Source organism: Aphanomyces astaci, assembly GCF_000520075.1.
Source record: "Aphanomyces astaci strain APO3 unplaced genomic scaffold supercont1.8, whole genome shotgun sequence".
In the NCBI taxonomy this organism is placed as follows: domain Eukaryota; phylum Oomycota; class Saprolegniomycetes; order Saprolegniales; family Verrucalvaceae; genus Aphanomyces; species Aphanomyces astaci.
In genome coordinates, this window is record NW_009798271.1 from 759,176 (window position 1) to 785,772 (window position 26,597).

Below are 26,597 nucleotides of genomic sequence, written 5' to 3' on the forward strand. Positions count from 1 at the left end.
ACTATAATAGTACTATTAAGTACTTCGAAGTAGTAATTGTAGTAGTGGGTACAAATGTTGCAAAACCGAACGGGATGAGAATATTTTGCCACCTGGTTAGAGTCTGCTCCGAGCCTGTATGCGTCGGCAAGACTCTTCGACCAAGGCCTCAAAGTTGGGTGGGACACCCCTTTCAGGTACGACAAGTGCCGGAATATCTTTTGACATGAAACTGGAAGTGCGCGTCGTCCAACTGAAGACGTCACTTTGCCATTTACCTCGCTTTGACCTGATGGCCAACATTCTTGCTTTCCTCACCGCGTTTGCCGCCATGGCCAGTGGGACCGCGAACCAAACCGACGACCACCAGCCCCAAGCGGCCACAATTTTTTGCTGGAAGGCAACGCAAACACGCGGTGTTGGCCGTGTGCCGGAATCGTGCGCCGCCGGAGAAGAACGCCTAGGTCTTCTGTGCTACGACAAGTGTCCAGTGGGCACGGCCCGCGTAGGCCTCGACTGCCACTCGATCTGCCCCGCTGGGTTCGCGGACCATGGACTGTTTTGTCGCTATAGTGAATACGGCCGGGGGGTTGGTTGGCCAATCATGTGGAAGCAGAAAACACGATCAAAGTGAGATGAAACGTCGACAATTTTACTCGGGGAACACATTGTGGGTTTAACTGTAAAGTACCGCAGCACGAGTGAAAACCCTGCACCCAGGGTATAGTACCTATGACGTTCCCAAGAATTTGCATCGGTGGACAACGCTCATGTAAACATCAACTCCCTTTGCAGATGAGGACGTCGACACTTGAGCATAGGTAGTAAGCAAACGTCATCAATTGTCTTTACTATTATTTAGACACGCGGGAACGAAAAACGCAAGTATGCATGTATGCCTTGAGCAGCAGAAGTCTCCTTCAATGCGCGACGCCATACCCCGACATGGGGCCAGTGAATCGTCGTTGCAACGACGCATGACTCTGGCCATTCTTGTAGCGATGGCCGCCCTTGACGTTCAGATTGTGGTTTTCAGCAACTCCATAGACGCCGCTGTTCTTTCGATCGAGAAGAGTCTTGCAAAAGTTGGGAAGGTTGTCCTTGTTGGTGTACGTCTTGAAAAGGGTGGCACAGTCGTCTTCCGTCAAGCGGGAGTTCATCGAGTCATTGTCAACAGTGCTCATGGTGATGCTGATTGTGCGAGGAAAATTGGATTGTGGCAGCTTCCAGAGCGCAGCCTGGCGACCGTTGTATCTTGAAGTGTTGTTACGTTGACAATAGTGCAACTTCAACATACAGTCATAAATGAACGCATTTCATTGGCGTAGTTATACGTTCCAACCAATCAGCGCGCTTGAAAATAAAAACAAATCTATGGAAAGTGATTTTCCACGAACGCTGCTATTTGAACCGTATTTGGATTGGCCCAATCTTAAAAGGCAAGCAACCCAATCACTGACGTAGCCTCCTGTACTCCGAATATATATATACTAGTATATAATATTGGAGAATCAAATCGAGCAACAATCTCTCCCATTGGTCAATCCTAAGTTACTTATCCCTGATTGGCTACAATCCATTTTCGAGTTTCTACTGGAAAGGGCGAAGTGGATAATGGCCAATCAGATGTCTCGGCTCTATTTGAGCTCGATTGAACGAACCATGCAAAATTGGGAAATTTGAAGAAAATCGACAATATAATAACTATCTATTTTTCAAAACAGAAGTACTACTGGAGTACTACAATGTACGTAGTTTACGTAGTACTTCATACTATTAATAATGTTACCAGCAGTATCTAGTAAACAGAAGAGTGGTTATGATTCAAATGTTAAGATTTCTCCTCATCATCGTCATCAAAGTACACGTCCTTGATGTTGCCGGCCAAGATGTTCATCGCGTGCTCGAATTTCTTGTACACGACGGGCCTGGGCATGCCAATTTGATCGGCAAACCGGTTCAGCTTGCTATGTGATCGACGTAATTCAAAAGTTGTAATCGAGATTAGCCACAACGTGCAATGTACACCAATGTCGCTGTACATACACACCTATGTTGCATGGGCGGCAACAGTTTAAGCCACGCGACAATGTCGTCGTAGTTGTAGTCGTGCTCGAGCACGAGATCCTTGGCGCTCTTCAGGTAGTAGTCCATCACCTTCGGAATGATCACGTCCACTTCAAAGCTGTCGACCTCTGAGTCGTCATCAAGTGCTTTGGACGACCCGCCGCTGTGGTCGTGCCCAAACGATGTCTCACGTCGGCACTCGCGGAGGAAATCGTGTTCGAGCAGCTCCTTGACGCTCCACCTCTCATTTTGATCTTTGATCAAGCACTAAATAGATAGATGATATATTTAGTCCATTAGTTAGCCCCATGTCACAAGTTGTAGAATCCCGTGCCTTGGCCAAAAAGTCCTGAAAGTCCGGGGAAAAGTCCGTGCCCAGAGGCAACTTTGGCGGCTAGACACGCAGAACGGTGTCACTTTTGAGCGCAGTAGCAAGACACACACACAAACGTACTTGTTCGTTGCGAATACTGTGCAAGAGTTCCCAGTACCCTCCCTTGGACGTATACGGGTAATGACCCAGTGCACAAGTCATAATGGACAGCCCAAACGACCACACGTCCGACTTGTACGAATACGCCTATAACGTTACAAGATCAAGCATTCTCGTCCAATATTAATGGGGTAATGATTCTGATTCGAAACTGGAGCCCTCAGCAGAATCGAATGTCTTAGGATTATCCATTAAAGAACCGCCTGAGCCAATCAAATCACGTTATGTCAAATTTCTGCCAATCCAAACGCATGATCCCTCCGCAATGAGCAAAACCACATATATATTAATCATTGTATAGTATAGTGTGTACAAGATTAAATAGGATCAAATGACTCGCAAGTCCAAATTTGGGTGAAATGCACAATACTTCACTGGCAATGCGTTCCGGGGACATGTACGTCAACGTGCCGACAAATGTCGTGGCCTTGGCTATGGAGTTTTCCATTTCTTTTGCAATTCCAAAGTCCGACACCTACATTCCCATAGGAAGGCTATTATTATTGTATTGATTTAACAAAATATGGAATAGCATGTCATCATAGAATGCTATACACTCAAGTATCTATGTAGGTCTATTGTGGTGCCCACCTTGACGTCGCCGAAATGGTTGATCAATAGATTGCTCGGTTTGATATCTCGGTGGAGTTGATGGATCTCGTGGAGGTACCGCAGTCCCTGGTACATATATAGATATCAACCAAACTATTAAGAATATTATTAGATATAGAATCGACCTTCAACACACGGTATGAAATATTCGCCAACACGGGCTCTGACGTACAGCCCCCCGTGTCGACAATGTCCTGGAGACTGCCTCCGTCCATGTACTCAACCACGATCGACACGTTGCCTTCGTTGGGGTTCATAAACGCATCGTATAAGCACACAATTTCAGGGCACGCAACCTTGCGTCTCTCGGCGTCGTCTATCCATAATATATTGTATTATATACACTGTGCAATCTTGTGCTTTCACCCTAAAAAATGGATATTGGGCGTACGAGCAGCACCAAATCGACATGCAATCGATTGACCAATCAAAATCTAGAACATTTTCAAGTGGCCAATCAAAAAACTCCTGCAACCATCGAGCGGGGGGATGAATCCAATAGCGTGAATGTCGTCACAAATTTTACATGCAAACTTCAGTACAAACAGATCCAAAGTCGAATAATCTGGGCATGGCAATCGTAACGTTAGTATAATCCATAACAATGGATCCTTACAAGGATACACTGAACAATATAGTCAAGTCGATTCGAGTGGGGTGCTCAATCGAACGAGCAGCACCAAATCGACATGCAATCGACTGGCCAATCAAAACCGAGATCATCAAGAATCAAGTAGCCAATCAAATCCACTCTTTGACCAATTCAACATCGAATTAGTGTGGGACTTTAATTAGTGTGATACAAATCACCACAGGACAGCTATTTTTTTACATACAAAAGTCAATACAAACAATCGATCGACAGATTTGGCGAATCAGCACAAAAGTCCAAATTTGGGGTAAGAGGAGAATCATACCATCCGTAAAACACAGTGCAATGATCCTGACGACGACTACAGTAGTACTCAATAACAACCCACCCGAAAGCGACGCCAGGTTGTTGTACAGCGTCTTCATTTCGGCAATCAACTGGTGTCGCTTGTCGTTTTCAAACACGGGAATCACTTTGACGGCCACGAGAAGCAGTGACGGCACATGCAGCGCCTTGTGTACGACCCCGCTCGCGCCTAAGGTCGTCGTTATCGTAACCCGTGAAGAAGATGTGGACAACTGTACCTTTGCCCAGCACTCCGAGCTTGATCAAGTGTTTTTTCATGTCGTGGGGCTGCGTGGGGGACCGCCCGGGGGACCGCGTGATGCCGGTTTGCTTGATTTGGAACGACTCGGCGTCGAACGTGCCGGACGCAGACAGGTCATACGACTTGTCGTGGAGCGACGAGGATTCGTCCAAGTCCAAATCGAGCTCGAGATTCAACGCCCCGAGCGAAAAGTTGTTGCGCTGGATGCCCTTCTTCTTGCCCGTGCTGGTCAGCTTGGGGCTGTCGGGGAGTTGCAGCTCGAGGACCTTTGGCGGCTTGGGTGACGTGTCCAAGTGCAAATTGAAGTTGGACCGGCTACCATATCAGCATCCTTGACGGTGTTTCGAAGGGGGGGAAGGACGTACCTCAGGCCCCGCTTCGACGACGACGGCGACAGGGGAGGGGCTGCTGCCGCCACCTGTCGCTCCTTGGCATCCGGTGTCGCCTTGCTGTCGTCGTCGGCCACGTTTTGCGTGCGAGATCGCAACCGACGGATTTCATGGGCCAAGCTCTGCACGCTCTTGACCTTGTGGGGCACGTGGGGTTTGGCTTCTTCTTCCACCTGCCTCATGTATGTATGTGCATCAACATCAACTTGTTGATTCCACTAGAAACGTAGGTACAACTATGTACTACTGCACCGGCAATCTCGGGTTTGTCAGCGTCGTGTGGCTAATAGATTTAGGAATGTGCTTGAACTTCTTGTCATGTGGCGGCGTGTCGCGCTTGTCAGGTATAGGCACTACGACGAGCATATTTGGAGTATTTATGTATTGTAAACTTGGCTAGGATACGAATTATTCTGCGAGCCGTACAATGCTTGGCTTCGCCTTTGACAGGCATAAATACACGCGAGCTCGGGTCAATCTAAGGTCATGTTATAGTTTTTATAGTGGAATTTAACGACCGAGAAAAGTGTACGTACTGGTCCCCCGTGCAAGGCGTTGTACCTTTCGGGGGGAGGCGGCAGCTTTTTGGACGGCGACGTCGAGGGAGACGATGGCTTGGTCATTACTTGTGGAAAGTTGGAACGACTCGTGAAACATTGCTTGACTTTTGGCATGGCGGAGGCATCGATGGATAGCTCCCGAGGGGATCGAGGGTTTGTGAGAACGGCCAGTTTGCCCGAGTCAGTCCCGCGTCGCGGCGGTGACGACCCCCTAATGGAATGCGTTTCTGATCATGACGAGCTGACCGTACGTTGCTATTTCCTTACCCTTTGAGCGATGGCTTTCCTTTAGTGTCCAAAGGGACCTAACATGAATGGGGAACTGACGATGGATGGAGAGTAAGTAGTTAGTGGCTGGCGTCTGCACCATTTTTGACGACGGCGACATCAGTGGTTTCACCTATGAAAGGACTTAGGCAACGACAGATTCCATCGTCGCCGCTTACATCGGCGTCGTCTTGCAGGCTCTCTTCGTCAAAGTCTTCGTCCGAATAGCAACCTTCGTCAATCTCCAGCGTGTCGGCCATCGCGTGACCGTTCGATCCGTTTCGTGGATCTAATGCAAATCAATCTTGGTTGTGAGTATTGTAGATAAATGAATGATTTATTAGATGACTTCGATTGTTCTGTTAGATGACTCATTTTGTATTTGGTCAACCCCTCAAATGCGTGGTTTTGATTGGCTATATACCGGAGTTTACACTGCAACAAATCATATCCTTTACTCAACGATACTCATAAAACCTACCCGTATAAACGGATAACCTACACATTTTGATGTACTTTGCGTATTATGTATTGCAAGTATTGGCTGGTTGCTCCTTTTGAATTGCCATTCAATCGACAGACGGCCTGCCGCGCGCGTAGTACGGTCGACGATGAGCACTCCATCACCATCAGGGAAGGGAAAGGGAAGAGTCAAGCAACCAAATCCCACGAAGAGACAAGCGCCATCCACACCAGTGCCGTCTGCGAGGCGCCAATCTACACCCTCGAGTGCCGGGTCGACCCAGTCCGGAACGCCAGTTGTGAAACGACGGTACAAACCGGGGAACAAGGCGCTGTTGGAAATTCGGCGCTATCAAAAGTCGACGGAGCTGCTATTGCGCAAGCTTCCATTCGCGCGGTTGGTTCGCGAGATTCAAATGAACTTTTCAGGACACCAATTCCGGTGGCAAAGCTCCGCCTTGTTGGCGCTGCAGGAAGCCGCGGAAGCGCACTTGATTCGGATATTTGAAGACGCGTACGTGAAACCACCACCACGATCTCGCATTGTACACGATGTTCTATCCCATACATACTTGTAGGACATTGTGCTCGATCCATGCCAAGCGGGTAACGCTCATGGTCAAGGACATTCAATTGGCGCGGCGTATTCGAGGTCGAGAGCATGAATAACGAGGGCGATTTCACGATTCACTGTCAAAAGCATGTTTATCTACATACATATTGTATAAAGTATGCGCTGGAAACGCAGCGACTAACTACTGCGGCCATTCTGCCGGGGATTGCTTGCACCCTGGCCACGCCTCCATCTGTCCTTTGTACTTGTCTTGCGTTCGCTGCAATGTAACCCGAGGCATGACCGTCTATATACGCGTCCCATCCTTCGTTATGAACCATATATATATATATCGTCTAAGTCGATTCGAAATTGGAGTGCTCAATCGAATGAGCAGAGTCACCAAATCGGCAGACAATCAAAGATCGACCAATCAAAATACAAAACATGAATCAACTAGCCAATCAAATCCACTTTTGGACCAATTCAACATCGAATTAGTGTGTGACAAATATTAGTGTGAAACTGGACGATCTTTACATACAAAAGTCAGTAGAATCGATCGAGAGATTTGGCGAATCTGCACAAAAGTCCAAATTTTTGGTAAAAGAAAGACAATATATACTATGTGGAAGAGTAAGTAGCACATGCCTTGGAATACGTCGACCGGCCAAATGTCTGTAGCGCGAGGTCGAGCCCAACCTTTTCGGCACTTTGTCGGCACTACACACGAATTCACACTTGTCATCTTCAATTCCTCAAATTAGACATGCAATATGATGTACCAAATACTGGCCTACTCGTTGCGGACACGAGTACGCACAACACGCGGCGCCCGAGATGCATCTACATCCCCGTTCATTTATTTTAAAATAGATGAAATATTCTTCAATCAAGGCCTCGTACTTACTGGCGTCGACGAAACAACGTCTTGCACTCGTGGCTCCATGCTTTGGCCAGGTCCGACGCGGCTTGTCTAGTCGCGGCTGGCCCGATCTTGATGCCAATCTCGTACGAGTGGTCTGGGGCTAGCCGCTGGTAGTCCTGGACCATTTCCTAGTCAAATTTCCGGATAAGAAAACTCGTCCGGTTGGCGTCCATCTATCCTTTGTACATCTTCCGAGCTGGTGGTGTCGAATTTGTTGCCAGGTGCGCGCTCTTGTAGTTCCAGCACTCCTATATACGGAGGATTCACGGACGCTTCCATGCAAATCAATCCCTTGACAGATCGAGCCGTCTTGCCTTCAAAGGGTCGATCTATAGTAGTCGCACCAAAAAATAGGGAAAATTGAAACAAACGTTGATCGAGAGAGTACATTGTTCAAGTCGATATATTCGAAATTCGAGTATTTGGGTGCTCAATCGAGTATGAGCAGAGTCACCAAATCGGCACACAATCAAAGATCGACCAATCAAAACCCACAACACTCATCAAGTGGCCAATCAAATCCACTCTTCAATGATTCAACACTGAATTCGTGTGTGACTGAAATTAGTGTGACATTGGACGATAGAGTATCGATCGATAGATTTGGCAAAGAATCCGCACAAAAGTCAACCAAATATTTTGGGTAAAAGAAAGGCAATACCAAGGGCCAATGTGTTTGGTAGTGACGTGTCTTGTTCCGTGATGGCCCAATATGACTGCCCTTGGATGAATATGGGGTTTACAAGTGGCAAGCATACTGCAAATTCCGACGAATACTCGACCGACGCGCGTCCTTGCTGCACATCCAAAACCCCCGGGAGCTCATGCATTTGAGCTTGGAACAGCGCTGCGTAATACCACGTGTATCTTTCTCCAGTGCTTGCCCTCTAATGTTGTTTATATGACATTTCACGGACATCCATAGGTGGTCGTACAATTAGCATAGGTCGTCCAAATATAGCCTCAACAGGACATCGTTGACTTGGTTTGTGTGTTTCTTCAAAACTGCTGACAGTGAACAATGTATCGACACAATGTGCAGAAAATTTGAGCCAATCAGATTGCAGGAATGATTTTAGCCACGACGAATTAGAGTGTAACTTTAATTAGTGTGATAGGGGTATACATTTGATATAAATACGAAATTCAGGGCACAACCTTGATGGAATGGGCAAATCAAAAGTCCAAATGTGGCTACAAGTGGAGTGGTTGGTGCTCAATCGCATGACCAGCATCAAATAGGCAGACAATCGATATATTGACCAATCAAAACCCAGATCACTAACCAAGTAGCCAATCGAATCCACTCTTCGACGAATTCAACATCGAATTAGTGTGTGACTTAAATTAGTGTGACACTGGACGAATAGTATATACAAAAGTCAGTACAAAGAATCGATCGATCGATCGATTTGGCGAATATCAGCATAAAAGCCAACCAAAATTTGGGTAAAAGAAACACAATACCTGTCGCCGCAACAAACTTCTTTGGAGCCAATTCACCCAGCTGCCGTGCGGATACGTGACTTGGTCCACAGGCGCGTAGATGGAGAATCCACTGGCTTCGATGGTCACCAGTGCTTTATACTCGTCATGTTCGATGGTCGAGTCATCGATTGCAGCGTCCAGCATCTCCAACAACCCACTCTCCCGAATCATCGCATCAAACGGAACGTGTTGAGTAGATGAATCTATTTGAATAAATGAATAGATGAATTTCATTTAAATTGCCCTTGGCCGCAGTTAAAAATTCGAGCCAACGTACACGAGTCCATGGCATGTCGTAGCTTGGCAGTGCATTGCTGAAAGCGCCGCTCGTGTCCGCGATCGACATAACGCTCCAACCGCATGATGCAATGTAACGACGTCCACGCTTCCTATGCCAGCGACGACGGATCAAATCTACACCCAGCAGCAGCAGCAGCAGCTCTTCTCGTTGATCCGGCAGGGCGTACGTACGTACCCCATGCGTCCTCCAGGCCGACGGCACGCTAGCTTGTGCATCTATTGACGAGTACATATATTGTCAAGTCGATTCGAAATTGGAGTAGAGTAGTATGACCAGAATACCCAAATCGACAGACAATCGACCAATCAAAACCCAGAACACTAGTCTAGTGGCCAATCAAATTCACTCTTGGACCAATTCAATCCGAATTAGTGTGTGTTTGAAAATAGTGTGATACTGAACGATCTTTACATACAAAAGTCAGGACAAAGAATCATCGAGATTTCGCAAAAAATCAGCACATCAGTCAACCAAATATTTTGGGTAAAAGGACATCGTACGGAAATACCATTTTCTCGCTTCTCGGCGGCTAGGAGAGCTTGGATCATGGTTTCCGACGCGCCTGTGATCTGTTGCACGGCGGAAAGGGCCGTCATGCCAGCTTTGTCTCGCCAAAGAGGGTTGCATGAAGTCTTGGCCAGCAAGCACTTGACCGCCTACGCACGGCATGTATGCATCCTCAGATGAAATCTAGTAACATCGCCGCCAACCTCCTCGTAACCATTGATGGCCGCATGATGCAAACTTGTTCGACCCACCTATAAAGATTGTGGTCAGCGACGAACGATGTAATCGAATGGCGGGGACTCGACCAAGTCGGTGGAATTCACATCAAACCCCATGGTATTCACGAGCAACTCGATCTGCGCCACCTTGGCACTTTCTTTGGCTAAGTTGCGATCCACCGTCACGTGCAACAGGTTGTACCTGTATGAACGAATGAGACACATGATGTTCACAAGGATAGATCGCACCCTCGTTTGTCGCGCAACGTGCGGGGATCCAACCGCCAGTGTCCCGGTCCACTGCGTGTTTGAATACTCCCAGTCTCCCACCATGTCTTCAATGCCTCCACCTTGGCGCTCATGACGTGATCAAAGATGGCGACTAGCACCCGTCCTGCGTTGTTCTTGGCAAATGTACACTCGGCACTCGCCTTGCACACAGCAGCGTCCCTTTCCTTTTCCTGCAGTAGCTCCAACAGTTTCCGCTCGAGGGAGGCTGTATAAGTGCGAAGCATGGAGGCATCGTCTACTGTGGTCGTCATCGCCGGCGGTCCATCGTTTAGCGTCAAGTTGCGCAGGTTGGTCAACGCATCTTGGCCATCCTCGATCAACTCTTTGAACGAAGTCATGTTCATTTGGAATTTGTTGGGAGAGGCATGGTTAAATTAGGACTACAGTCCTAAATAGATCTAATTAGCTGTCCGCGCCAAAATGGTTGAATCTCCAATATGACAAAACTGGAGTATTTAAAAAACCTTCACTTCGTTTTTTGCAGATCTCGTGGTTGCAACGTATATTCGAAATACTATGTCTACGTTTTAATTATTTATTATACTCGTCCTTTTTAAATTGCATAAAATGCATTTAAAATTAAATCCCGAATTCAACGTTCAATTAGGCGCGATGAAACAACCATGTATTTACAGGATTGGCGGGAGTCGAAGAAAGGGCACGCAGCAGGATCATGTTGTTGGCAATCAAGGAGCTCATGGGAGGCAAAGTGGTATCCTTCCAGAATGCAGAGGTGCGTGGAGTGGGGATGCTTGTGTGTGCACTCCAGACGATGTATGATGATGGTGAATGTAGTACCCTGTCTGCGGAGGCCGAGCTGTGGTGCGGCGACTACCAAACGACAAGATCACACTGCGATGCCGCGGGCAAAGCAGTATCATCGTGACGCGCAAGACAAGTACAGGCAATGCGCATCAAGAGGTCATCAAGTCCGGCATGACGACGGAACTTTTGCTCCTGGACGTGTTTTTCGCCAACGGAACTTTGTCCAAATACCAAGTGTTTGACGCGACGTCAGCACCTTCCGCCCCTTCCTTCGTCGCTGCCACCAAAAAAGCACCGGTCGATATGTCCAAGGCATCCATCACGACGGCCAAAGCTGTATCGACGCCAACTATCAAAGGTACCAGTACTGGGTCCTTGTTGTATGGCGACATTCATGACCTCGTACTAGTAGCACCACCACCACGAGCTCTGGATCGCGTGGTCACGTTGCCCGACAAGGTCATTCCTATCGATCTTGCAGACGAAGACGCGACGAGTAGCGATGGAGGTATAAGCAAAGCGGCGAACACGACCAACGAAACCGTGTTGAGCATCCTCGACGATTCCAGCGACGACGACGACGACGACGTGGTTGCCCCTCGAAAACGACTCAAGACAGGTCGAAGCACCGTGGTCGTGTTGGACGACGACGAGCCGCAATCGAGCCAAGGAGGCGTTGAATCGATCGACGAGGACGACGTGTACTTGCTAAAGGAGCCCAAGAAGCCGTCGCCGTTTGGCTGGATGAACCAATTCAACCGCGAGAACCAAGAAAAGTCGAATGGATGGATCATGTCCAAAAAGGCTGTCAAAGCGAGTACGGACGACTGGATGCAGCGCAAGATGCAGCGTCCTGTAAAGAAACCCGCGCAATCCAAAGCCACAATCGCCCGCAATGCCCGCAATGCGAATCGGGAGGAGGTTCTCTCGGACGACGACGACCAGTCCGACGGCGTCGACGATTCCGATGACGGAGATAGCTACGGAAAGCGCCGCAACACGAAACGCTCCAAGCAAGACGAAGTCGCGGGCATGCTCCAGTCGTGCGAGGCCATCGCAAGCACGCTGCGCGTATCGATTGCCAAGTGGGGCCAGTCCAACACGGACGAACAAGTGACGCTGACCACGATCAACGACGCAGACCACCGCATGCTCACCCAAGGCGAAATCCCCGGCCTGAGCCCGTCGCTGGTCCTGCAGCCGTACCAACTCGTGGGCGTCAATTGGCTGTACCTCCTCTATCAACACAAGGTGTCGGCCGTGCTGGCGGACGAAATGGGGCTGGGGAAAACCGTGCAAACGATTTCGTTTCTCGCGATCGTGTGTTCGCAGATGAAGCAGCCGCACTTGGTTATCGTTCCGTCATCTGTCTTGAGCAACTGGAAGCGCGAAATCGGGCGGTTCGCCCCATCTTTGCGAGTGCGCACGTTCCATGGCTCAATTTCGGAACGCCAGGAGATCATGGACGAGTTGCAGCCTGGCACGTTTGACATCCTGCTGACCACGTACACGTACTTTGAGCGCGACAGCGCCGCGGACGACCGCAAGTTCCTACGGAGTTTTAACTATGGGTACTTGGTCTTGGACGAAGGCCACACGATCAAGAACGCCAACACGTCGCGATTCAAGCGCATCTCGGCGTTGAAAACCCGCAACCGATTGGTGCTGAGCGGGACGCCCATCCAAAACAACTTGAGCGAACTGCTGGCGCTGCTAAGTTTTCTCATGCCCACCATCTTCAACCACGGGTCGGATGAACTCATGGACTTTTTTGGCGGCGAAGAAAAGACGTCGTGCTCCAAGATTCGGCGCATTTTGGCCCCGTTCATTTTGCGCCGGCTCAAAAAGCTGGTGCTCGCGCAAATGGTCCCGAAGACCGAGGTCGTCCTGCACGTCAAGATGAACCCCCATCAAGTCGCAGTGTACAAAAACGTGATCGACGCCACGTTGTTGCGGAGGGAGGCCAAGAAGGGGGGCGGTGCGCCTGCATCGTCATCTCCGTCGTCCGAGTCCAACGGATCGACGACCAAACCCTCTCGGGAATTGAAGCTGCTCATGGGGGGTCAAGCGCAATCGACGGTCGTTGTCGGCAAGGGCAAGAACGACCCCACGTCCGACAACAATGTGTTTACTTTGCTTCGAAAGGCCGCGAACCACCCCGTGCTGCTTCGACAACACTACGAATCCTCCCAAGTGATGGATACGATTGCCCGGCAACTGTACAAACTCGGCGAGTTTGGGACAGAGTGCTCGTTGGCCATGGTCAAGAGCGAAATCGAGGGGTACTCGGATTTTGAACTGCACAACTTGTGCGTCGAGTACGCGCACCAGCCTGAAATGAGGTCGCTCCAACTATCGTCCGACAAGCTGCTCGATTCGGGCAAGTTTGACCTGTTGCGTGAGTTGCTGCCCCGACTCAAGCGAGAACATCACCGCGTGCTCATTTTTTCCCAATGGACCAAGATGCTCGACTTGCTGGAAACATTCCTCGTGCACTCGAACCACCGGTACACGCGCTTGGACGGGAGCACGAGTATCGAATCGCGGCAGTCCCTCATCGACGACTTCAACGACGACCCATCCATCTTCTGCTTCCTCCTGAGTACCCGCGCCGGCGGCATGGGCATCAACCTGACCGCCGCGGACACGGTGATCTTGCATGACTTGGACTTTAACCCGACTGTCGACGCCCAAGCGATGGACCGGTGTCACCGCATTGGCCAAACCAAGCCCGTGACCGTGTACAAGCTGGTCACTGAAGACTCTGTGGACAAATCCATCTATGACATTGCGTGCCGGAAGACCCAACTCAACGACACTGTGCTGGGCAACCTCGGCAAAAAGTCGCGCGATACGCAGGCAGCAGTGGACATCCAAGCGATTCTCACGACTGTCTTGTCGTCGTACCAACCAACTCCCACGACCGATGAATAAGATGATAGGCTGTAAACACAAACACATTAAACAACCCCGTGAGTGGGTGGTTACAGTATGTTGGTTTGCTTTGGCGCTTGCTTTAACGAGGCGGCGTCAGATGATGGGTCTTTGGCCTTCCCTTGGGCTCTCGTTGGATTTGGGGCATCGATTCACCTCGACAACATCGTGTGACTTGGTCCTTGCATTGGAATCGACTTCTCACTCATATTGGACAACAAGGCGGCGCGAGTCAGTAGCTCTAACTTGGCTTGCTGTTGGAGGAGGAGTTGGTCCTCCCCGGGCATCTCGACGGCAGCCGCTCCCTTGGTTCGGGTAGACTCGCCGCCGCTCTTGTCGGTCGGGTTTGTCAGGGCCGGCACGGTGGCGGCGGCGTCGTCGTCGCTGTCGCTGTCCGCGTTGGTCACCGCGAGCTTCTTTTGCACTTTTTCCAACGCTACTTTGATGTCCATGACCATGGTGTTGATTTCCCAGAGCGCAAGTGGCACAAAGTTGGCTTGGATTTCCGTGGCATTCAGCCGACGGCTCACGAGGTCCCCCGCCGCCATCTTGCGCTTCCGCGGCGGCAATTCCGTCGAACAAGATGAGTCAGGGTCGGCGGGGGTGTCGTCCCCCGCCCCCTCTCCATCGACGGGCTTTGTCTGGTCGTCGTCTGCGTCCGTTGGCTTCGTATTCGACTCCCGCCGCATGCTTCGCGACGTCAAGGTCCTTCGTCCGCTGCTTCGGGGAAGCAACTCCAGCAACTCGCCCTTGCTCCGAACTTTGCCCAGGAAGGTCGAGATGAACGACGTTCGCGTTGACCCCGGGTCCTCGTCTGTCTTTTTGGCCCTGTCTTGGATGTTCTTGAGCTTATCTGCCATCTTTTTTGCCTTGTACACGCCCTTCCACGTGCTGCTCAGCTGCCGCCGCTGCATTGACTTTTCCACCAAGTGGTTGAGTTGGTTCTCCACTTTCCTTTTGGTCGTCGGCGACCGAATATTCTGTTCATGAACACATATTCCAATTGATATATATGTATGTACATTCTAACACGGAATAGATGTATATATATACCATGTTTGCCAACTGACGGGATACGACCGATTGTTGCATCTTTGAGCCAAACTCGGGGTACTCCGCCAAGATTTCGTTGAATGCCTAGATATATATATATATACATCAATATAGTTACTTCTATACATGCCGCCATATATATATATATATATATCGGCATCAAAAGCCATGTTAGACGAAGTAATAATTGCACGGATAGACCATCACGCCGACCTGTTTGCTCAGCATGTTCAAGTCGCAAATAGTAATCGCAACCACAGTGTTGGTGCGGCGGACTTCTGCGACGAGCGCCGTTTCCCCGAAAAAGTCGCCGTCTTTTAAAATGATGCGCAGGTGCGGAATCGGCGAGAGCCGGACGGACAACGACGACGACAAGCGGATGGGGGGCTGCTCCTGGGACAAGTCGCTGCCCGCAGTAAGCACTTCGACTTGGCCTTTCCGGACGATAAACATCTCTCGGCCAATGTCGTCTTTGTGTATGATTGTGTCTGGACATCATCACAGACAGACAGTATATGAGATATGGTTCACACGACAGACGGCATGAGATACGGTTTCAAGTTGCGATGGAAACGAGGGGGGTTATACCTCCAGGAAGGTACACGGCCGTGTCCAACGCCATGCATACTTTTCCAAGAAACTTGGAGTCGGACCCGGCAAATATCGGCACTGTGTTGAGCAAGTCCTTGTATCTACATATCGGACAGAATTATATATTATATTTATACATGAAGAGAAATATATATCATATATATCTTCAAACGCACAAGTGGAGTGCAATCGTGGTACGCAATGGTTTGGACAGTCCTGGCTGGTTGAGGAGCGTCATGTCGGCATACGCTCGTTGGTTGATCCACAAGTAGTCGTAATTGCGCTTTACTCGATGCTAACCAAATATTGGTCAGAATATATATATATTATTTGGGATTTACACTCGATCACACAAAAAAATATTATTTACACTCGAAAAAAAATGCAAAAAACGAAAAGACTTTTATCCACGAACCTGCAGTTCCGCGGGCAATTCGTAGTATTTCATTTCGGACGAGATGACATCCATGCGGTTTCGAAAGCTCGAGCTTTGCTGGTCCCAACTACAACCCGTGGCATGAATATATATATATATATAATATTTGTACGACAGGTATCATTCTTGTAATCATATCAGTGACATCTATTTACCTGAGCAGCAGCGTCAATATATTGCCAAACATAAACGCACATGTGAGCGCGCCAATCATGGCAATGGCAATACTATCCACGATAGTCAGGCCTCCCGTGACTGACTCTGTGGGGGGTGCGGGTCGTACCAGAGGCCATACATCGATGGCTTGGCTGTGCGAGTAGGGCAGCTTAAATACTCGGACGATTGAAAGGTTGATCCTTCAGCAATCCCCAAGAATAGCAGTAACACGTTGTAGTAGCTCTGGCTGTACATGCTAAATGCCTAAGATCGCATCTAACGTCAGATTTGAAAAACCATCATAAACGTACGGCATCTGTGGGGCATGGCAGGGCATCACATTCGTTGAATTCGTATACCCAAACGCACCTAGGAAATAGACGGGTAAAAATATAAACAGAATACGCAGTAAAATCTTAGGAGTCGTACGCAAAGCAGTGCAGACACAGCACCATGGCCGACGTGGTCAAGAGCAAGTTGTAGTACTTGGCGTATTGGCGCAAATACTTGAGCAAAATGCCAAACCGAAGCAACTTGGGCAATTTTTCCAACTTGACAAATTTCACCGTCGAGTTTTGCTTGTTCATGGAGCTATCGGAAAACACTTTGTCGAACGGGACGTTGGAAAGCAGGTCGATGAGGAACCACGACTGCAGGTAGTGCTTGGCCACGAATTTGGCGTCCATGCGCACTTCGCCCGATGCAAAAATACCCGTCCGAAAGGACAATACCATGTCTACAAACACACATGCTTAAAACGATGGATTGAAGCTGAGGGGGGGGTTGCAATCGTGGTTTGTTTGGCTCTTATACCTATGACGAAGCACACGTTCATGGTGGCTTCCACGGGATATAGCGGTTCCCAGTCGAGAAAGTCAAACGCTAGGTACAGCGGCGTCTATGCTCAACACAAAGGACATCAACACGTCATATCACGAACGGGTGGATGAGCGCTCGGATGAAGGATGGGTTGAAGGGACGACATTTCATCCATGTGAACGAACGAACGAACGAATGGTTCAATGCACCAAGTGCATATGATATAGTTCGAACGATCGATCGAATCATAGGGCTCAGGGTGAATGAGGACGAGGGACGATTGAAAACGAACGCGCGATTGGTTCAACGTACGAGGTAGCACACGTACAGCACCATGACGGCGATGATCGTGTCCCACACTTTGCGAAAGTTGGAGTTGGGGTGAATCATCCATTGAAACGTTTTGGGCGCTTCGTGGTAAATGTCAATGTTTCCGTGGTACGTTTGCAAAACTACACGACGCAGGTTACGACGGACGGTGGAACTTTATATATATATATGGTACGCACACACAAACGAGATGAAGCGCCGGAGAAGACTGCCAGACGAGCCAATGCCGGGCTTCCACAGATTGTACGCATTCAGATTGCGGTCGGATGTGAGTGGGTTGTGCACACCAGGAACTATCGACCCCACTGGTAGCACACGATTGGACGCGTGGGGCGGGGCGATGTCGGACGGCGTCGCATGGTGTGTTTCCTGCGACGGCGTGTCTTCGACGTCGACGCCCATTGGGGCCTCCAGCATGGACGGTAGGGACATGGACGAGTTGTTCTTGCTGGACCTGTCGCGCTGCTGCCTCATCCCTAAAGCCCCCCCGTAGCTGGTGTCCATGACCACGTGTTCCGATTTTGTGCACTGCAGCGGCGGAAGGTGCTTGCGGTTGATGCTGCTGCCCCCACCAACACCACCATGCTCCATGCCTAGTTTGTTGCTGTCGGTTTCGGAATGTCGTTTCGCCGTTTCATTTGGGTGGTACAATGTACTGTACAGTCGGTTTCAAATGTTATCACTTGTTGCCACGGATCGTTAGTTTTTGCAGGGTGTATGTAACGATACCGACATTGCCCTTGGGCAAAACAGATGCTCGCCAGTCCGTAATGCACTTTTAACAATGGCGCTTCCATTCTAACGACGACTGGGCATGACTACACCCACACACCACGAGGTGATTCAATCCACGAACGATTATGAAGCCAATTTTAACGGCATAGTGTTCACGTTACATCGTAGCATGAGTCTACTACTAGAGGTTCGGGGGGGGGTTGATCCTGCTGTTGTTGTTGCTGTAACAACCGCGTCACATCCACGGCCACATGTTTTATGGCATCTTCGAACGCCTTGACAAACTGGGGCAGCATCGAAACCGACTTTTCCATCACCGCCAACCGGTTGGACAAGCTCTCGAGCATGCAAAGCTCGTTGGGGGGCTCGATCAACGTGTCAGGGGGCCCGCACTCGGTATCTGGCGTCGACGAACCCATCGCGTTGTCCGTGGGGGGCAGCACATCCTCGTCATGTGTCTTCGCGGATTTGTCTCGAACGCCGTTGGTCAAGCGCACGACGGCGTCCACCATCTGACGGTGCTGGTCGTCCGTGGGCACGTCGATGGCTTCGAGCAGGCGGCTAGTCGACGCGGGGTTGGCAATCGACCCCTTGGACATGGGGTCCTTGGGCACGGTTTTGCGTCGGCTCACCGAGTTGTCCGTGGGGGGCAGCAATTCCTCGTCGTGTGTTTTCGGGGATTTGTCTGGAATGCCGTTGTTGTCCACGATCTGACGGCGCTGGTCGTCCATTGGCACGTCGATGGTTTCGAGCAGGCGGCCAATCGACGCGGGGTTGGCAATCGACCTCTTAGACGTGGTGGAACCCTTGGACACGGCGCTGGGCCGGGAGAGTCGCCCCCGAGGCCGGTACATGACCGTGGACAAACGGGGCTTGCGCTCTTGGGCGAGACGGACCTTGTCCGAGATGTCCTTGAGCTTGTTGCCGACCCGTTTCGCGTTCAGGACGTGCCAGTACGGCGACGTCGTGTCGTTCTTACGCCGTTTGGCGGTTTCATTTACGACGTCGTTGAGTTCGGCTTCGATAATGGCCTTGTCTTTCGGTGACGTAATGTGCTATCGAGGCAAAGAATATTATGTGGTCCCCAACTGAATACATATATCTTTGACAAATATCAACTGCATGGGGTGTGACTAAAATGCTCGAGTCGCCTTCATCCATCTGTCCGTGTACCATGTTGTTGAGTTGGCGTTCGATCACCACGCGTTTGATTTTGTCGAAAAAGTTTGGAAATTCGGCCAAAATGTCGTCAAATGCCTACGAAACCACATGTCGAGAAAAAATATATATATATACAAAGTAAGTGGCGCTTACGTTTTTACTGAGCACATTCAGATCGCAAATAGTCACGGCACGCACAGTGTTGGTGCGTCGGACGTCTACGACCAGCGCCATTTCCCCAAAAAAGTCGCCGTCTTTGAGCTGAATGTGCGGGGGGCCCGTGGGGACTTCGACGTTGACCAAGCCCCGCCGAACAAAGAACATCTCTCGCCCCGTGTCACCCTCCTGGATGATCGTGTCTACCCGTCGGGGTGAGGGGGCGATGGTTCCAGACAGTAGAAGACGGGTATATGCTGTGTTTATTCTAAACTGGATCTTTTGACATACAATATTCAGTAACGTTAAGACAAAGAAAGAATCGATCGATTTGGCGAATTTGCCAGCACACAAGTCATCCATTCGAAACTGGCACGGTCGAATATAGAGCCACCTAAGCCAATCAAATCACGTCCTGTCGAGTTTCTGCCAATCCAAACGTTCAATTCGAACCAGTTCAAATCCATATTCGATATATACTAATCTTTGTATAAGCTTAAATTGGATGATTCACATGCCCAATATATTTGGGTGAAATGAACAATACATGTACTACTACGTACGTAGTAAGTACTATGAATCGACCGAACAAGTACACACATTTTGGGTGAAAGGACCATACCATCGGGCAAGTACACGGCCGTTTTGAGTGCGAGGCAGACACGGCCGAGGAACTTGGAGTCTTCGCCTGCAAAGTACGGCACCGATTCGATCAAGTCGCGATACAAGTGCAGCGCGATAGTGGTGCGCGTGGGCTGCGAGATCCCCGGTTGATTCAGAATGCTCATTTCCGAGTACGCGCGTTGCTAAGTGTGGGGTGGTGAGAAGGGGGGCAGTGTGGCAGCAACGACAGCAGCAATGGACTTGTTATTGGCATACGTACATTGAGCCAAAGGTAGTCGTAGTTGCGGCGGACGCGACGCTGGAGGTCCATGGGGAGGTCGTAATGGCGCATTTCCGCCGAAATCACGTCCATGCGATTCCGAAACGTCGCGCTTTGTTGATCCCAACTAGTCGAAAATAAATCATCGGATCGTCAGGCCTGCAGTGTTTACTAGTATATATATATATATGCGTTACTATCTACTATTACTATGATTTAACGAAGAACTACTACTAACACTACGTACAATAATAGTAAGTAATACTAGCATTACCTGATGATGATGGAGATGACGTTGCCAATCATGACAGACATGGTGGCCATGCCGAGAAAGATGATGCCCAAACTACAATTATAATGAGCGTGTATACAGTATTAAAACAATATATATTTTAAACCTATATAGGCCTTAGTACCCTTGGACATAAAAACTATATATATATATGTGCATATGTATAGCAGTACCTCAAGAGGTAGCTGCCCTCGGACGCTTTTACATCGGGCGACGCCAACACTGACGTAATCGATTGATACGTAGACTGCTGGCCAAATCCCATGTACAGCAATACAACATTTGTGAGGGCTTCCAGGTACACTGGGCTTATCTACGACATAATATTCATGCGAACATGAGATTTACTATAAATAATATATATTTTTTGGGATGATCTTTCATCGAGTGTACAGTACTTCGAGGGTGGATAGATCGCACAAGGAATTGGGGTTTGAGGCATCGTCGTGGTCGCATAAAAAGTACACATATACCCATATGCATCTATGGCGCGTGTCAGCCACCCGTTTTGTTTCATTGTTCCGACACGTCAGTACGAACGTACGAGAACGAGTGCAAACTCACGGCCATAACGCACAGCGTGAGCACAAACTTGTAGTATTTCGCGTATTGGCGCATGTACTTTAACAGGCGGGTGAAGCGCAGCAGTTTGGGGATCTTTTGTAGTTTGAGAAACTTGACCGACTTGGGATTGGCTGTCGACGTGAGCACAAACCGAAACGGAAAGTTGGACACAATGTCCACAACGAACCACGACCACATGTAGTGATGGGACACTTCCTTTGGGTCCATCACGATCTCGCCACTCTCTATGTACCCCGTGCGGAAACTCAGTAGCATGTCTACACATGTGGAAGTGAGAACCCATGATGACGGCTACAGATCGATACATCCATGACGTAAACTCGATCTGGCAACCTTCGTACCGAGGACAAAATACACATCCATAAACAGTTCCAGGGGCTCTGTCCACGACTGCGCCTCCATGTAATGGTCGAACGCAAGTTCCAGCGGCATCTACGATTGTATACATGAGCAAGGCGAAGGGGCGGGGGATGATGGCTCATATGTAAGGAACGTATGTTTGTGCTTACGATCGTGCACACGATGACCACGTTCAGCGCGGTCCAGACATCCCATAGTCGTCGAAAGTTGGAGTTGGGGTGGATCATCGTCGTACTCCTTTTGACCAACGTGTGGAAAATGTCAATATCCATGTCGCGGTTGCCCAGTTGTTTGACTTGAGGCACGTGTTAAGTTAGCTTTTTCATATCCAGAGCGAGGTAAGGACAATCATATCCAACGTACGCATGACTTGGCTGCATTTGTCGAATAGCTTGAACATTTGGTGACGCAGCAACCACATGCCATTCGATCGGGGTCTCGGGGGCAGCGGTCTGGACTCGTCCAACGGCGCCACCACCACGCCCATCTCCAAGGCGGTGAGTATCTGCAACTTGAAATAAACGGTTACGTTACATTCGGTTTCACTTGACGTCCTGGAATAGCTCATGCCGTCAACATATCCCTCGTCGTAGTTGGATTCGCGGGTAGTTGATTGCCCATGGACGTCATTGAGCAAAACGTGGCGCTGCAGGAGCTATGGTAGGTACCCAACGCCGCCCTTCTGTCTCGGTGTCTGACTAGGGGATTAGGAGCCGAAGGGACGAGTACGGCCTTGAGTTTGTACTGGATGGTACGATGGTCAGGACGGAAATGATGCAATGACGATGTTGTGGCTGCGGCCATGTAGAAATGAATCGGCTTCTTGAAATGGGCCTCATTTCCGCTGACGACTTCCAGCGTACGATCTCCAACTGCAACAGCTTCGTAACCCTAACGCAATCACCTAGGGCTCATGGTCGTGGATGGAAAGAACCCAAGCGCCCATTTGCATCATCCCCAACGGCACCACAAAGGACTGAACCAACGACCTCTACACACCCAACTACCACCAGCCCAAGTGCTATCCATCTTGAGCCAGAATGCGGACGCTGTCAAGCGCGAGGAATGGACGAACAATGTCCAAGAGACAGTGCGGGACCTCATTTCAACGATTCTCGACCAAGAAAAGTACTCGTCCCTGCCCGACATCCAAGGCCAAGTCGAAGCCACTACAGGCATCGACATGCGCTCGCACTTGGATTGGCTCCAAGATACCGTACGTGCGTGCCCTCTTACTCGCTTACCCGTCCTGGTCTTACCTCGTTGTCATAGATATTTCAACAGAGCAAGCAAAAGCTGAAACGAATCAACCAAGCTGCCGAAGTGATTCGAGTCACCGCCGCCTCCACCCGAGTGCAGCGCGCGTTCCGAGCCCGACGGTGGGCACTCCGTCGTCGGTCTCGCCTTCGACTGGAACACACACGAGTGGCTGCCGACCGCGTCGCCCAGCAGGCCATCCAAGGATACGCGCTCGACGTCGTTCGTCGATTGGTGCTCCGACATGTGCTTCTGCGCCGATTTCGGCTGTTGGTCCAACGATTGCAACGAGAGGTCGTGCAACAGCATGCCTTGGACATTGCACGACGCCACATGGCGCGTTATCGAGTAGCCTCATGGCTGCGGGTGTCTTGGCCGCGGTACACCCTTGCGAAAGAAACCCATCGGCGGCTCACAGAGCTGGAAGCTTCGGTGGCCACGATGGCCCAAGCGCTCGTCCGAGGGTTCCTCGTTCGAAGGCGCCACATATGCATAAACAACTCTGTCATCCACATCCAGCACGTTTTCCGCCGCTATCGTCTCGACAAAGTGCAAAGTGCAGCGGCCACAACACTGCAGACGTGGACGCGAAAACAGCGCGCGGTGGCGACCTACAAGGAACACCGTCGTCAGCAGATTGACGCCATGCAGTGCATTCTACGCATGTACCGGAGGTGGCGCCACGTACGAAATCAGCGTGCGGCAGTTGCGGTCGTGGAGGCGTGGAGGGGCAGACACTTGGCCATCCGACGTGCCAAGGACGTGGCCAGCGACCGACGATGGCAGCGACTGCTAGACGCTAGCTGTCGCAGCATCCAACGTCGGTTTCGTAGTTTTCTCGGTCGGGTTGTCCTGCAACGACAAGTCGCGGCGAATTGTATCCAGCGAAACATGCGGCGACACCGCGTATGTCTGCTACGCCGTCAAGTTGCTGGTATGCGAATCTTTCGGCAAGTGTGGGCGTGGCGCTTCCGCCGAGAGCGAGTGGTTCAGCGTGTCCTTCATGCCGGAAATCAGCAATGTATCGCAAGACGGCAGTCTCTGCTAGCCCGAAAGACTCATGCGAGTAAGATCATCGCCACCATCGTGCAAGGATGGGTACTTCGATGTCGAGAGGCCAAAAACGTAGCCGCCACCCGCTTGGGACGCTGGGTCCGAAAGTTCCTTGCGAGGCAACGGGCCCTATTGGAGCGCAAGCAGAGGTCCAGCGGTCGGGTTCCCATCCGCCCCCCCGCGAAGAAGCCTTACACGGTACCCGCGGCCACGGCTAACCCTCCCGAAACAATTCAAACCCTACCGCCCGTGCGCCTCGTGAAGCGCTTCGAGCGGATGTGCAAGACGTGCCATCGCCACGCCCACCCGCACGCATGCGAAGAGATGGCAGTAGCGTCGTCGCCAGTGAAAAAGATGGTGGCGGTCCGCACGTTTGGCGGACGCGTGACCAAAGCCACAGCCATGCGAGCCCACGAACTGCTGCTCCTCGGCGATATGCAACGACATCATCGCCATCTGCAAAGCCAGCCACCATTTGTAGCCAAACCACCAGCTACCAACGACTCCACGAAACCGTTGTCGCTGCGCAAGAGTTTATCCCTAATGCGGGGGATACCCACAAGTAACCAGGAGCACCATGGCGTGTAAAGAGACAGTTGAGAGATGTACTCCGAAATTCTGTCGATTGGGAAGAGTGCGACAATCCAAAATTTACGAAATATTTCAGATGTACTGTAACTTTGGGACGTGATATTTTGTGATGTCAACAGTTGAGGCGGGAGGGTGGTGGGGATCAATGGCCTTCCACACTTCATGGTTATGCAAGCGCAATTCCCCTTCTTCAACGCAAAGATTCGAAACACATGCCTTTGCCATAGATTCTACAAGAGTGAGTGAGATACACGGCATCCCCCAAGTACGATTGCAGGTGACTACTGGACAAGTCGGCCACATCAAAACCAACTTGATAACAATGGTATGCCCTCGGCTGCAATCGACAAGTATATGTCGTCCATCACAGGTACCACGTCGTTTTCAGAAGCGATTGGTATGATATGAAACGCTTGGCGCAAGTGACCACAACCCCCACACGCAGCAACTTCGCGACGATTAGATTATTTATAACATGCCTGATGATTACCGATTCAAGGTCATACGTACAACAACCCGAATAGCCCTGTGGACGACGAAGAAAGTCACCCGGCTAGGACGAACGCGTGCATGAATATGCGAGGGGCGTTCTCATCTGAAACGCAAATATGGGCAATTGTTCTGAACCGAGTTGCGAGGGAAAGTTCATCGAACAATAAAGACGATGGTTGCACCAATGGCAGACGACGACGACGAGCCAGCCATCCCGACGGTTTCAAAGATGTTCATTGCAATCTTGCATGTCAAGGGCGTCAGTTTGGAATTTCTCATACACATATCAAACCAACATGTACCAGTATCCCAAGCCTGCACAGACGGCCACGTCCACCCCAAGCACAGCTCGATTGAGCTCCCAAGTGGGCTACCGTGGCCGATGCAAGTACAAGTCTGGGCGGTGCCCGAACGAGCGCACCCTCAAGTACAACGGTGAGGAAATCCACTCGCTGTGCGAAGAACACCGCGTCCGACACAACCGAAATCAGCGCAAAGCAGACACGAAACGGCGCAAAGGCGGCTGTGCCGAAGATGTGGGCGGCATGTCTCCTCGAACGGCGTCGTCGCCGATGGCATCTGCGCTGCATGTGGCCTGCCGATCGTCGGACTCTGAATGCGCAATCCTCGAGCCGTCGTTCGCACTCCACGACCACTCGGCGTTTGCACATGCGACCGCGTCGCCCGTGGACGACAACTACTTGGCTCCTTTGGAAGATATGGACCTGTACTTTCAGGAAGACTACCCGACGTGGTCGAACGAAGATGTGGCGATCCTCATGGAATTCTTCGTCGACTCCAAATGTTAAGGCCGTCGTTGCTGCGAAACTCATGATAGACACACCATTGCACGTCAAGTTGCTCCAATGTAGATTAAACGATTTAAACTTTGTACACTAACCATCGATCCTTGCTTGGGTATGCATGCATGCATGCATGTATGAGAACACCTCTTTCAATTCATACTATTTGAGGTTTGATAGTATTAATTGCTCGAAGAAACATAGATGGTCATGAAGGAACCTGTGCAAATTTGATATAGTATCTTGACAGGAAGTTCAAGTTGGGACATTTCAAACTCGTGAGTATCTTGATCATGAGAGATAGGGGCATTTCACAGCCGTGAGAATACGGTAGTGCCACCATACAGTACAGTACATTTCTAGAGCAAGAGCCATCTAAAGTTGAATGGATCGTAGTTTTACGAAAGCCTACTCACCAGACATCGACGAGCTCCACATGTTAGTATTAATTCGTCCACTCTGAAAACATCAAAAGGCATCGACTACATGAGTATATCAAAAAGTGAACAATCTACTGCTAACGGTACAGTGTTACAAATTTAATGTAGATTGACCCGTCACAGTGATTACATCAGCCAAAACGATGAATTGTCGGCAAAACTCAACGAACTATATTGGTAGTATGTGGTCATATTTATCTACTAGTACGAGAGCCCCTAAGGACGCCCATCGACAACTTGCATCCCAAAGGACATTCGACGATCTTTGGTTGTATGAGATACTGTAGTATGTTTCTCTGATCTGGGGCAATATATCATCATCAAAATAGTATCTATTCGGCGGTTTTGGATTTTTTTTGACATGCATGTGACCCGACTGCAGTGTTTGATT

At 50.0% G+C, this 26,597-nt stretch overlaps 10 protein-coding genes across 18 annotated transcripts; 6 read left to right on the forward strand and 4 right to left on the reverse strand.

The window, feature by feature from the left end:
• Positions 1–205: 205 nt before the first annotated feature.
• On the forward strand, positions 206–613 carry H257_04700 (hypothetical protein; the record flags this gene model as incomplete). The annotated part of the gene is made up of 1 exon (XM_009829299.1): positions 206–613. One exon carries the CDS (start codon positions 206–208, stop codon positions 611–613), a length of 408 nt encoding a protein of 135 aa, XP_009827601.1.
• A 184-nt stretch (positions 614–797) lies between these two features.
• On the forward strand, positions 798–1,245 carry H257_04701 (hypothetical protein). Its single transcript, XM_009829300.1, has one exon. It carries the CDS (start codon positions 867–869, stop codon positions 1,236–1,238), a length of 372 nt encoding a protein of 123 aa, XP_009827602.1. The 5' UTR covers positions 798–866; the 3' UTR covers positions 1,239–1,245.
• A 533-nt stretch (positions 1,246–1,778) lies between these two features.
• Positions 1,779–5,866, reverse strand: H257_04702 (STE/STE7 protein kinase). Of its 6 annotated transcripts, XM_009829301.1 has the most exons (16): positions 5,746–5,866; positions 5,667–5,699; positions 5,567–5,604; positions 5,276–5,510; positions 5,166–5,217; positions 4,992–5,092; positions 4,716–4,912; positions 4,328–4,665; positions 4,132–4,278; positions 3,277–3,467; positions 3,131–3,217; positions 2,910–3,014; positions 2,501–2,626; positions 2,381–2,440; positions 2,030–2,313; positions 1,779–1,946 (listed from the first exon to the last, which is right to left on the reverse strand). In XM_009829301.1, the coding sequence occupies exons 1-16, from the start codon at positions 5,824–5,826 to the stop codon at positions 1,811–1,813; spliced, it is 2,211 nt and encodes a 736-aa protein (XP_009827603.1). In that variant the 5' UTR covers positions 5,827–5,866; the 3' UTR covers positions 1,779–1,810. The 6 variants fall into 6 exon arrangements, with proteins under 6 accessions (XP_009827603.1, XP_009827604.1, XP_009827608.1 ...); XM_009829302.1 differs by having other exon boundaries at positions 2,030–2,440; XM_009829305.1 differs by lacking the exon at positions 1,779–1,946 and having other exon boundaries at positions 1,977–2,313.
• Positions 5,867–6,121: 255 nt separating this feature from the next.
• On the forward strand, positions 6,122–6,944 carry H257_04703 (hypothetical protein). Its single transcript, XM_009829307.1, has 2 exons — positions 6,122–6,542; positions 6,607–6,944. The coding sequence occupies exons 1-2, from the start codon at positions 6,178–6,180 to the stop codon at positions 6,695–6,697; spliced, it is 456 nt and encodes a 151-aa protein (XP_009827609.1). The 5' UTR covers positions 6,122–6,177; the 3' UTR covers positions 6,698–6,944.
• Positions 6,945–7,004: 60 nt separating this feature from the next.
• Positions 7,005–10,653, reverse strand: H257_04704 (hypothetical protein; the record flags this gene model as incomplete). Of its 4 annotated transcripts, none has more annotated exons than XM_009829311.1 (13): positions 7,005–7,304; positions 7,367–7,427; positions 7,492–7,637; positions 7,696–7,757; positions 8,171–8,225; positions 8,268–8,396; positions 8,977–9,200; positions 9,275–9,386; positions 9,473–9,513; positions 9,807–9,954; positions 10,009–10,056; positions 10,111–10,225; positions 10,273–10,653. In XM_009829311.1, coding segments are annotated over 13 exons (1,621 nt in total), but the record flags the coding sequence as incomplete, so codon positions are not given. The 4 variants fall into 4 exon arrangements, with proteins under 4 accessions (XP_009827613.1, XP_009827612.1, XP_009827610.1 ...); XM_009829310.1 differs by adding an exon at positions 7,824–7,838 and having other exon boundaries at positions 8,171–8,396; XM_009829308.1 differs by having other exon boundaries at positions 7,696–7,838; positions 8,171–8,396.
• A 299-nt stretch (positions 10,654–10,952) lies between these two features.
• On the forward strand, positions 10,953–14,069 carry H257_04705 (hypothetical protein). The gene is made up of 3 exons (XM_009829312.1): positions 10,953–11,047; positions 11,110–11,437; positions 11,492–14,069. Exons 1-3 carry the CDS (start codon positions 10,988–10,990, stop codon positions 14,011–14,013), a joined length of 2,910 nt encoding a protein of 969 aa, XP_009827614.1. The 5' UTR covers positions 10,953–10,987; the 3' UTR covers positions 14,014–14,069.
• H257_04706 (hypothetical protein) lies at positions 11,646–18,002 on the reverse strand. Its single transcript, XM_009829313.1, has 13 exons — positions 17,578–18,002; positions 17,381–17,520; positions 17,063–17,147; positions 16,679–16,985; positions 16,561–16,618; positions 16,377–16,513; positions 16,249–16,320; positions 16,073–16,160; positions 15,834–15,952; positions 15,655–15,758; positions 15,280–15,554; positions 15,067–15,150; positions 11,646–14,993 (listed from the first exon to the last, which is right to left on the reverse strand). Exons 1-13 carry the CDS (start codon positions 17,987–17,989, stop codon positions 14,166–14,168), a joined length of 2,709 nt encoding a protein of 902 aa, XP_009827615.1. The 5' UTR covers positions 17,990–18,002; the 3' UTR covers positions 11,646–14,165.
• Positions 18,003–18,722: 720 nt separating this feature from the next.
• H257_04707 (hypothetical protein) lies at positions 18,723–22,068 on the reverse strand. Its single transcript, XM_009829314.1, has 11 exons — positions 21,934–22,068; positions 21,720–21,865; positions 21,552–21,642; positions 21,170–21,467; positions 21,024–21,108; positions 20,799–20,938; positions 20,608–20,679; positions 20,334–20,460; positions 20,073–20,256; positions 19,448–19,653; positions 18,723–19,390 (listed from the first exon to the last, which is right to left on the reverse strand). Exons 1-11 carry the CDS (start codon positions 22,055–22,057, stop codon positions 19,127–19,129), a joined length of 1,737 nt encoding a protein of 578 aa, XP_009827616.1. The 5' UTR covers positions 22,058–22,068; the 3' UTR covers positions 18,723–19,126.
• A 121-nt stretch (positions 22,069–22,189) lies between these two features.
• On the forward strand, positions 22,190–24,570 carry H257_04708 (hypothetical protein; the record flags this gene model as incomplete). The annotated part of the gene is made up of 5 exons (XM_009829315.1): positions 22,190–22,230; positions 22,281–22,321; positions 22,379–22,429; positions 22,479–22,786; positions 22,843–24,570. The coding sequence occupies 5 exons, from the start codon at positions 22,190–22,192 to the stop codon at positions 24,466–24,468; spliced, it is 2,067 nt and encodes a 688-aa protein (XP_009827617.1). The 3' UTR covers positions 24,469–24,570.
• Positions 24,571–25,259: 689 nt separating this feature from the next.
• Positions 25,260–25,772, forward strand: H257_04709 (hypothetical protein; the record flags this gene model as incomplete). Its single annotated transcript, XM_009829316.1, has 1 exon — positions 25,260–25,772. One exon carries the CDS (start codon positions 25,260–25,262, stop codon positions 25,770–25,772), a length of 513 nt encoding a protein of 170 aa, XP_009827618.1.
• Between the last annotated feature and the right edge of the window lie 825 nt (positions 25,773–26,597).